Source organism: Tuber melanosporum (genome assembly GCF_000151645.1).
Source record: "Tuber melanosporum whole genome shotgun sequence assembly, scaffold_49, strain Mel28".
In the NCBI taxonomy this organism is placed as follows: domain Eukaryota; kingdom Fungi; phylum Ascomycota; class Pezizomycetes; order Pezizales; family Tuberaceae; genus Tuber; species Tuber melanosporum.
The window spans coordinates 241,158-252,054 of record NW_003299094.1 but is presented as its reverse complement, the minus strand read 5'-3'; the positions used below and the strand labels follow the sequence as shown (position 1 = coordinate 252,054).

Sequence of the window (10,897 nt, the reverse complement as noted above, 5' to 3'; positions counted from 1 at the left end):
GGTCAATATGTTCGCCCTCATTCGCGGTATCAACCACTTTGGTGCTTGTTTCCACAACTTCTTCTTCGCCATGGTGTTCGGCGCTTGTGTCTCTCTCGTCGTTTGCTTCCTCTTCTGGCCTGAAGATCACTCATCCATGCTCCGCAACGACGTCATTACGGGCTTGCGGGAAGCCCAGAACGTGATGCAGTCTGTCCAGCATTCTATGGAGTTTAGCTTCGGTCAGGAGGTTGATATTACCGCCTTCAAGGAATCACATGTCAAGATTTCAGCTGCTCTCGAAGAGGCGAACTACGAATTATCGCTCACGAGGGTCGACTCAGCGGTGTTTGTCCCATTGAGTGCGTCAATTGTTCGGATGTTATCCTTAGCTAGAGCTTTCAATTCCGCAATGCGGAGAAGGCACAGGCTCTACACTCGTGTCCACTTCCGCTTCGAAGATCTCTCGGATAAAGAGTTGGACATCTCTACCGTGACCCATTGTGATGAGGCCAAGTTAGATCTCATGAACTCCAAGCGGGCGATCGAGTTGGCTTTTGCTAGCGTTTTCGATCTTTTCGACATCATGATTGTCCGCGTCGAGGAGCTCTACCACGGCAAGGAGATCGCTTCCACGATTGAGTACAAAAGGTTCGCCAGTAAGATCGATGATATCCGCGAGAAACTCGCCGCCGAGGTCGAGCTACGGACGATATCGGGACCCCACGAGCTAGAGGGCGCAGCATTCATGGATCAAGTGAACGCTGTGCTTCTAGACATGTTGGAAACCGTCAAGGATACTGCACAAATAATTAATTGTGTCGAGAAGCGGAGAATTTCTCTTGTCCCGCCTAGGAAACTCTATACTGGTAAGCACTCCCCTCCCTCCTCCAGGATGCCCAAAACACCCATGACCAAAGCTGATGGCATACACACGGCAGGGGAATTGATTGAGGAGGACGATTCTGCTCGACGTGCGGTGAGCGAAGGGGACCATGGATTAGTCTTGCTTCTTGAATCGACATCGGCACTAGACCGTTGCCGAATCTATCTCGCCGACAGACTCCTTGCGTTCCGCAGCTCTCGGCACATCAAATACGGGACCAAGTTCGCTGTTGTCATGGGCCTTATCTCGCTGCCGGCTTACATATCCGACTGGTACATGTGGTACGAGCACCTGCGCGTACAGTGGGCACTCATTTCCGCCATGGTGGTGATGGAAACGACACGAGGCATGACTTTCCGTACCGCAGGGATGAAACTTACTGGTGCAATAATGGGCGGGCTGGCAGCCTTCCTTGTAGTGCAGATGGGCCAAGGCGTGATATACGTCTCCATAACACTCACATCCCTCGTAGGTCTTGGAGTCGGCTTCCTTGTGCAGCACCCCAAGTTCACTAAAGCCGGAACAGTGCTCGCACTGGCATACAACATAATCCTAGGCGTTGCGACTATATTCCCGGACCACGGACCCATCTCCTCCGCCTTAGCCCGCAGAATCCTGACGTTACCTGTGGGCGTGGTGATAGCAATGTTCGTGCACCTAACTCTCTTCCCCTTCCGCTCCCGCAGCGCACTGGCGAAGGCGCTCTCACACTCCCTCGACTGGTTGCACCACCTAGTTTTCGCTATAGAGGCAAGTGGCGAATTCCCCATGCTGAGGGAACGCTTCGACGACATGGCCGAGAAGGCCCGGCATCGCGTCAACTTCGCAAAGGTACTCCTTCCAGCAACAAGGTACGAAGTCTCCCTGGCTGGTCACTGGCCGTACGAGCGCTTCGAGCGCATACTGGAGAAGGTCGTGGACACAATGGTCCTCGTCATTGGCGAGAATGCTTCCGAACCCGCGATGTCCAAGGTGAGTGGAGGGGAGGGAGAAAAGCTCAGACTGAAACTCCTAGCATCTCTCTGCAACGACTTACTCGTCATCTCGCACACACTCAGCGCACGCCTGTTCATGCCTAGGAATGAGTCGCTGTCGACCTACGTGCTTGATGAGTACCAGACCCATCTCTACGCCAGAATCGTCGACAGGAATCCCACGTGTCCCTGTAGGAGAAATTTCGCCGACTTGGGCAGGCTCACAGATTTAGTCTACGAGATGAATTTGCTCAGGGAGGAGGTGGACGAGTTGATTGCTGAGACGCAGTGTCCGAAGAGGGGCCTGCTTCCACATTTGTCGTTCGTTATCAAGAAGTCCAGGCCCTCGACTCCCGTGGGGGATGAGGAGTCTGCGAGACAGAGGGCTCTGAGGTGAGCCACTTTGTTGAGACTGATCCCGGAGGATGGTTATTTATCGTTTTGTTTCTTGTTATATTTTTCGATATTTGTCTTCTCTTTTTTTCTTCGTTTTTTTTTTTTCCATTTGTCATACCTGCCATTACTATTGCTGTCGTTTCCCTATCACGTCTTACGCCACATGAACAGCTTAGGTAACTCGGGTATCACTCTAGCTGAGAAGAAAGTTTTTTTTGTGTTTGTTTCTCGATTTTCTTTGTATGGGATGGATTGGTGGAATGGAACGGAATGGGTAGAGAAAAGTTTGATATTAGGCATTTTTCCCCCCCTCATAACGGCGGCAGTTGGGGAGGAAAAAAGGCATTCCGGGCAATATGGGGGGGAGGGCGAGATGGTCATGAATGGGCGGTGTTTCCCCTTGTTGTTTATTTCCATTGGAGCATTCCCGAACGGAGTTTTGATTTCTTCTTCAAAGACTTGGGAGCATTTATACAGATGTATTATTAGTTAAATATTCGAGCGCTGCTCCACGTTAACTTCTCCGCGCGTATGATATGATATCAGTGCCATTGACCCAGAGCCAGCATCTGAAAAGGGTAGAAGTCTTTTCCCTTTGCCCTTCCAGCGTTGTCAAAAATGATACGGTATGATATTGGCTGCGGCCAAGTCATGGCGCCGAGACACTCTCACATTCAGAAACATCTCGAACGTTCGGCACTCCTATCAAGAACACAAACAACTCCCGTCCGTGCCGGTATGTATCGTAGACCATCCACACCACACCAAACAAACCCTGCCCTTTGACACTTAAATAAATAAAAAATTTTCCCAATATAAACCTTCGGGCACAGCATAGTGCCGGAAGAACCAAAAACATGCACCAGCGCCGATGCCAAGATGCAACAGATATATCACCCAAGACAATGAGTGACTGTCCATGATTGTGGTGTAGCGGGGATAACAAGAATAGTTCTTAGCTAGCCCCTCTGTTTTTACTTGATTGTGGATGTTATCTCATCAGGTTCAAATCTGTGTTCTGTATGTGGTGCTGACGTTATGAGGCGTAAAGAGTACCGAAAGACGATTTCAGTCCCAGCGTTATCACACTCTATCAATCGCGAAAATCATCACTCCCTAGCAACAACATGATATCATACCCTCAAAAAAATCCCCGCAAGCCCCACTTCATCAAGTGTACGATGGGTGGGGGCCAACTCCGTAGCACGAGGGGGACACAAATTCCGGCGCACATTTCGGGGGGATTTTTTCTCCCCCCCAGCACCACACATTATCATAAAAGCCAACAGGGTTGACCTCCCACCCACAGCCCTGTCGTAACTGCCGCCAGTACTCGAGTATAGGTTACGGCGCCCCGGCGGGGGGGGGTGTTTTTCCCTCCCGCCAAGCGAAAGGGCCAAGCGTCTGACACTTGTGCTTTCACCTTTTTCGCAGAGCGCGGCGGTCGTCGAGAAAAACAAAAACGGTGTGGTGGTTGGGGTGTTGTGTGAGGGGGCCCTGAATCTCCGTATTAAACTTGGCCCCCGGAGCCTCGGCGGGATGATGTCGGGTACGGTACCGTAGAGGATCGGTGATCAGCCGGGGAGTTGCGGTTCCTATCATGGTACTGTAAATTTGAGAAACCCGAATAACTGGTATATGCGAGTATGGTGCTCAGTACTTGTACTTGTACTCGAACACTTGTGCTAGGGCGTTAGAGTTGCCTTTTACTGATAAGGTTCGGCGAATTTTCGTCTTGAGCTGGAGTTGAGGGAGGGGGCGGGGGTCAATTTTCGCAGTTTTTTTGGCCACTATGCGGAGAGGGAATTTTCGACGTCTTGGCGCTAGTCCCGTTTATTCGAGTTCTTGAGGCATGTTGCGTTGTTTGTCGTTCCCTCAAGAGGGGCTGCGCCTTCAACGAGGCTTGGCAAATATTGGCGCCTAGATTTGGTGGTTGATTCGCACTGAACACGCGCCAAGCCTCCCAGACGGCACCGCTCCGCTGAGGGCTTACACGGCCAAATGCCGATGATTGAGTTGCTGGTGCTCGTCCAGCTACTAATAGCATGCGGGGTTGGGAGGGGTGAGGGGGTTGGTAGTAGTGACGATGGTTTTCCCACTGCGAGCTGGGGTGCCGGTGATGCGTACTGGAACCCCGACACAACTCACGATGCTGTACTCGAGCAAGTTACGAAGGAGCATTACGGGTAGATCTCCTCCCCCGCCCGCCCTCGCTCCCACATACGGTACCGCACTGTTAACCACCGCATTGCATCAAATCCTCGAACCCCGCTCGATCAACCTTTCGCTCCCCTCGACCAGTCAAAATCATTTGTTCAACCTCATGGACGGCTTGGCAGTATAAGAAGAGTGCATATCTGATATCACTGAAAAGGAACAGTGTTGTGGATGAATCCATCCTGGCTCACTAGTGTGGTTTCGTGCGAGCGCCCTTACCCCTGCACGTGATGCCGCAATCACCGATGCCGTGTCAATGATCGATTCACCCTCCTCCCGCATCCTTTTGTATTGGCGCGCAACCACGATGGTATTATGCGGATACCGACCGCCTAGCTCGCCGTGGGGTTAAGGCTTAGGGAGTATTTGTTGCTGGAAAGTGGTATTGTGCCGGGGTGATAGGGGGTGTAGGGAGAGCACATACACTACGGTAACTAGCAGGGCATCGCTCGAGATCTCGAGTGTGGCAGCTTGTTCCTGTGGGGTGCTGGCTCACTGTTGTCTTTTGCTCGCGATGATATTTTGGCTCGCTCCGGTACTTCACGTTTAAACTTTCCTCTTTCCTCCTCCCTTGTGTTCTGTCCGTCATTTCAGGACTACCATATTTTTAGCGGGGGTGGGGAACCGGTTCTAGCGAGCAACAAAGCGAGTGTGATGGGTTGTGCACATAGGGCATTGCCAATAGGGCAGTGCCAATATCCGATAAATCCATACATCCCTTCCGTTTCTTCACCCTTAATACCCTTAACAGACCCTTTCCATTGCTCTAGTAGGGAGCTGTCTAAGTGATGCATTACTCTACGGACTATATATATACCTATCGACCAATACCAAAAAACCATGATGCCGGATTGAGAAATCAATAGTGAATTTCAGGAGCCAAAAGCTAAAGGTTAAAGCCAAAGGCTATATGGAAAGTTGGTAGTCGAATTCATTATAAGGACCGGGGTCAAGCCACACTAGCATTCCAGTCGAGTCAAAACCAGAATCAGATACAATGTTCCAATAACCCTGAATTCCAGTATTTGGATGAGGAGCCATGAATCTGGTACCGCGCCATTCAATAAAGTAAGTTGTTGGACCAAGTAGTGGAGAATCTTATGATAAAACCTCCCTCTCCAAAGTGAGACCTCCAAGGTGAAAGATCTTCCGGGGTGAAAGATCCTAGCCACCCACCTTGCCAGGCACTATCAGTAAACAATTAGAGAAGCGTTGTAATACTACCACTGGTGTTGTGGGATGACTTCTTGATATCTCAAGGGAGTCGGTGCACTATTTTAGATTAGTCTTAGGCACGAGCTGGCTCGAGGCGGGCCTAACTATAGGTTCAAGCCAGCTTGTCTCGTGGAAAATGAGCTCGAATTGCTTGAGGTCTCAAGTCTACCCTGGATCCCGGCCAAGCTTTCATACATCACTTGTATGCAACACGAGGGCCTGTGTATGGTTGAGCAAAGAAGTGGGGTGTATTTGAAAATATGTGCTCTCCCATATTCGCTCCCGTATCTCCTTCCTTCCGCTTATCATGATGCTTTAGGCATATTTTCATGGGAGCTTCAATACCTCTCCCACTTCCCACCTCACTTCCCGCCTCACTTCCCATTCCTTCTACTATCATCTGCCTCTTTCTTCTCCCCCCCCCCCAAGTACGGACTTGGGCATGCAGGTTCAATCCCGGCTCGAGCTACATCCTAGATATTCCCGACCAAGCCAGGCTTGTGGCAAATGTGGTTTGTGAGATTCGAGCCGCGGCTCTATTCAAGCCTTCAAGCCGGTTCAGCTCGTGCCCAACACTATTTCAAATAATGGGGAGTTCTCACCGGGAGGCTCTCTTTTTACATTCTCCACCAAGTCAGGGAGATACTTGTTGACTCTATTTTTTTACTCTCTCGATTTTCCCTTTCTTCCGCCTTCTAGGTCTACTTTGGCGCCAGAGGACGGGAAGAATTAGGACGGGAGGAAGAAACGAGTGCAACATATCTGATTAGATATTTTAGATAGTGAAACGGGCGGCGGCCTGTATGAGCTGTAAAGTGTGAAGTGGGGTACAAGTGTTTCCCCAAATATGTGTATGAAATCTTGCGATGCACTTTCGTCTGCACTGGAGAGCTTCTACCGCTCGGAGCCCCGGAGCGGGTAATTTCTAGTGAAGCTGGTGAGCTACCGGTAATCAAAACTTGTGGTTTCGTGGTTTCCAACTCACTCCTAATTTACTTATTTGAGCTTCGGGAGTGCACAAAATGGGCGTGGGAAGCGCTCTGGAGGGGCGGTAGTGGGTATGGAGTGGACTGGGCTTAGTGAGGGGAAGAGGTCTTGGTTTTGGGGGCCCGCGGAGGGATAGCAGATCTCACAGCGAGAACCCCCGAGTCTCATCCCCGAGCCGGGGGGGAAATCCCGTAAAACAATCCCAAGATCCTTTCACCTAGCAAGCATACTTGATTAGCACCATATAGTGAATTCAATCCCACCAATTATCCAGAGTCGGGCTCATCAACAGGTTATTGAAGCCTGCCATTAAATACCGAGTATAAGCTATTGTGTACACCCAAACGACCCCACTACCTCCTCCAATTCTTCTACCTCCTCCAATTCTTCATAATCATCTCAAAGAGCTCAAATTCCTCCAACGAATCGCCCACATCCGTCTTGATCTTCCCCCCCTCCCTGATTGCATGATAAAAGTTCTTCAACTCGAGCGTGTACGGATCCTCATATGTATTCCTGACAAACCTCTCCACAAACTTCCCATCCACATTCTCCCTTATAGTCATGGTAACAGGCAAGCCCTTCACGTACGGGGTATCGTACTGTATAAGCACGGACTTGTTCTCGGAGTATACCTCGATATGCGCGTCGAATATGGGAATCTGGTGGAAACCAGATTCATAGAGTGCAGTAAAGTGGCCGTAATTGAAGAGGACATTCCAAACCGTCAGACGGAGTGATGCCCCGAGAGTCGGGTTCTCACAAACCGGCATTCCGAGGACCTCGCGCATGAGAGATAGGTCGTGGCAGCCTAACCTACTATCGTTTAGCACCGACTTGCGCTTCCACTTTCGGCTCCGGCAGCTCACTTGGTTACCCGCCTGTACTGCGCGATGCTTTCCTGGGTGACCGGAACCCCATACCCCGTCAGTTCCCCCGAAATCATATCCTTCGTCCGCCTCGCGAATTCGCCCGCATCCTCGGGCGCGTGATCGGAGAACTTTCTAGGGAACGTTCCGGACTGTTCCACGAACGTGCTGTTCGGTCCGATTATATCCCGGACCCTGGCGTATATGATATTCTCTCGTCCGCCGATCTCCGCGATGGCGTCCTCAACGACGGCGGCATAGCGCCGCATGTACCCCACCATGACCCTGCCTTTGGAATGCTTCTCCCCCTCAGCGATGGCCAGTGCATCTTTCTTCGTCAGGGTCATCGGTTTCTCAACGAAAACGTGTTTGTCATGTATCAGTGCTAGAAGGGCATGCTCGGCGTGGAATTCTTCTGGGCCCAAGATGAAGACTGCGTCGACTAATGGGGAGGAGCATAGCTCCGCCGCTTTCTGTGTTGTGTGGATGGGTTGTTGGGATGAGATTTTTGAGGCTGCATGGGAGACCGCGGATGGAGAGATGTCGCAGAGGTAAGTGATTCTGTAGAGTTCTGGTAGGAAGGCTAGGGTTGGGAGGTGAACTACTTGGGCTACTTCTCCGCAGCCGATTATTCCGATGTTTATTGGGGTGGACATTTTGGAAGGGGATGCCGGCGGGGAGTGGATCGATAGAACACTGGTACTACATATATAAAGTAAATGCGGGGTTAGCTATGTCATCGATAAGAGTACAAGTATTGCTGGGTCAAGCGCGGTAGGGCACTGCGCTGCACTGGGTCCAAATGTCTGGTGAATTGGTCAGCATAATCTATAACTACTCCTGGCGGGGTAACATTTGTGAACCCACCTGCTATTGCATACCACTTAAATAGGGTATAGGTAGTGTGTAATAGCGGCCATTTTCACAAACGTCAACACACTACGAGTATTTAGATATTGAGTATCGTACTCGAGTACAGTACTGTACTTGCTGCCGGGGTCCACAATCGGGGGTGACCATTCCCTGCATGCTGTTGCCTCCGAAATATGACCGATCCAGTTCGGGGTCCATATCTGATTGTTGGGCGTGCATCCCACACCAAAAGTGATGTGTGCAGGGCCATACTCGCACAATCCGGGAGGTTTACAGCATAATAGGAGTTTCACAATTACATATTATTTCTTCGCTCAGTGAAATATTTGCCTATTGTGACAAGCATGTGAAGGTTTGGGAAAAGTTGCGGTAGTTTCGTAGCTTCTAAAATTGGAAACTTTCGAAAGGAGTACCTTTTCGCACTCGGACGGGCTGCAATACAAACTCTCGGGGCTTAAGCTGAATTACCAAGTTTATCAGGAGATTCCCAGCCCCACCAGGGTTGCGATTCGTCGGGGGGTCATTGGCATGAATTGCTTATGTTCGCCGTTTGTTACCGTCTCGGTGCTGTTTTTCTGTTTTGTGAAGAGATGCCATGGATGAACACCAATGAGCTATGTCAAAGAACTATTGTATTTTAATGCCATAAATTAGGATATTACGGTTCCCCATAAATACTTGAGCACACACACAAGAGGCCTTCCAAGATAATGGTTAAAAAGCCTTGTGCTGCATCGAGCACAGTACTCGACAACTACTCATAGCTTCATTGGTAGTCCCGGAGGGAATAGTGTAGCTCCATAGGGATCTTGCGGAGGTAGAAACACGGTATTATAAAGCTGGTAAAAATCACACCGTCTGTCCTTCCCTTGGGAGCGCTAAACAGTCCCTTTGTTCGACCATATGACAAGACCTTTTAAAAAATTTTGAGCATTCAAATGTATACCGGCAGAGTTAAGGAAGCGTATAACTATACTTTATTTATTTATTTATGCTTCGAACCCGGCACAGAGGTCACGAACGAAACACAAAACGCAACACAAGTTAACTCCCAGGCTCCATCCTAACAGGAAATACAATAGTGAGAGTAAGCGGTATTTAAAAATAAAGCACCAGTTGAACTTCAGCCAATGTACGAGAATGAGATTCTAACGGAACTTAGAGACAATGACAGCGATGATAAGCAGCACTAGGACGGTTATGATTGCAATAGTGATCATCCGGTTGGTAGCCATCCTAAATAAATTATGCTTGTTAGGCTGCACGACCGTAAACGGGAAACAAATGTCAAGGCTCATACCTACGTGCCATACCCCTAAGAGTTTTGATACTTCTGTCCAGAAACCTTTCACTATCGTTCAGGGTGTTATGGGTATTCATGATCTGTTCCCTCTGTCTCCCAAGATCGCCTAAAATGGAAGCACCGATTTCTTCAGTTTCGTTTGCGACACGTTGCGAATCTCTAAGTCGCTGCGAAGACCTTTCTAACCGATCAGTTCCAGAGAGTAGCTGTTGGCGCTGGTCAACCACAGCATCCCCTGTGCCGGGTTTCGAGCGAGCTCCAAAGAGAGCATCACGGTCGAAGTTTTGAGCGTGTTTGACAAGCGAGTGGCGGGAGGTATCGAGGTCATGGGTATAGTTGCGGAGACGGGATTTAACCTTGGGTCTCTGGGCGGAGGGGATATTATTGATCTCTAGGGACATTTGACCGAGCTTCTCAACTGTTAGCCATCGAAAATAGTCCTAGGGCGGGTAGAAGGATATGCACAATTTCATCGGCCTCATCAACGGCCCTTTCGGCAGCACGAATAGCCGCCTTGCGCGGCTCCCCGGAAAGCTCAGGTATTTGATCGAGCTTTTGAGAGATATCTGCTCGGACAAGCTTGAAATCGGCCTCGTATGAGGCGAAGAGCTCCGAGCCGGGATCAGAATCGAGTGTGTTCGACATGCTTATGACCTATCTGGTAGGGGCGGTGACGGTTAGTATCGAAGGGTAGATGGGTTGACTCCTCTAGCTCAACTCCGGTGATGTCGGGGATAGATGAGGAGCGCCGGTAAGCTCCTGAGAATTTACTTGGTATGATATCTTAAAGCTTGTAGCTAGAGGGCTGAGTGTGGGGCAGTGATGCGGGACAGAAATAGAAAAAAGGACAGACGAAAGATGCTTGGGAGGTGGTTGGTGATGGAGACGGTTGGAGTGTAGGGGGGTTTTCGGGTCACAGTAAGCAACATACGGTAGCCTCACTGCTTGCAAGAGGCGCCCGTGCGTGTACGAGTAGACTACTCGTACAAGTGTCATACCAAACAGAGCTTGGAACCACCAATTGCGGAAGCACACTTTTATGCCGATTTTGATTTATTGTGGTAGTAGGTTATTAAGAACAACTGAATTGAGCAATCATCTCTGAACATTACAAAATACAAATTAAACCAAATAAGTGTGAGTATATAAGTGAAGTATACTAAGCAAAGAGCCTTTCTCTTGAAAAGAGTAAAGGCTA

General features: G+C 49.7%; 3 protein-coding genes; 1 reads left to right on the top strand and 2 right to left on the bottom strand.

Moving 5' to 3' along the window:
- Positions 1 to 4,236: 4,236 nt before the first annotated feature.
- Positions 4,237 to 5,180, top strand: GSTUM_00008621001 (uncharacterized protein; the record flags this gene model as incomplete). XM_002840169.2 has 1 exon in its annotated part: positions 4,237 to 5,180. The coding sequence occupies one exon, from the start codon at positions 4,237 to 4,239 to the stop codon at positions 4,423 to 4,425; it is 189 nt and encodes a 62-aa protein (XP_002840215.1). The 3' UTR covers positions 4,426 to 5,180.
- Positions 5,181 to 7,025: 1,845 nt separating this feature from the next.
- GSTUM_00008620001 (uncharacterized protein) lies at positions 7,026 to 8,179 on the bottom strand (the record flags this gene model as incomplete). Its single annotated transcript, XM_002840168.1, has 2 exons — positions 7,026 to 7,470; positions 7,524 to 8,179. The coding sequence occupies 2 exons, from the start codon at positions 8,177 to 8,179 to the stop codon at positions 7,026 to 7,028; spliced, it is 1,101 nt and encodes a 366-aa protein (XP_002840214.1).
- A 1,171-nt stretch (positions 8,180 to 9,350) lies between these two features.
- GSTUM_00008619001 (uncharacterized protein) lies at positions 9,351 to 10,575 on the bottom strand. XM_002840167.2 has 3 exons: positions 10,165 to 10,575; positions 9,697 to 10,109; positions 9,351 to 9,632 (listed from the first exon to the last, which is right to left on the bottom strand). The coding sequence occupies exons 1-3, from the start codon at positions 10,342 to 10,344 to the stop codon at positions 9,545 to 9,547; spliced, it is 681 nt and encodes a 226-aa protein (XP_002840213.1). The 5' UTR covers positions 10,345 to 10,575; the 3' UTR covers positions 9,351 to 9,544.
- Between the last annotated feature and the right edge of the window lie 322 nt (positions 10,576 to 10,897).

What these genes read in the sequence shown, in the direction of transcription:
- GSTUM_00008619001 (XM_002840167.2), bottom strand. Translation starts at nt 10,344, where the DNA reads ATGTCGAACACACTCGATTCTGATCCCGGCTCGGAGCTCTTCGCCTCA. An exon ending in TTGATGAGGCCGATGAAATT is followed by an intron (nt 10,110 to 10,164) that starts GTGCATATCCTT and finishes ACAGTTGAGAAG; the next exon opens with CTCGGTCAAATGTCCCTAGA. An exon ending in CTTAGGGGTATGGCACGTAG is followed by an intron (nt 9,633 to 9,696) that starts GTATGAGCCTTG and finishes TAATTTATTTAG; the next exon opens with GATGGCTACCAACCGGATGA.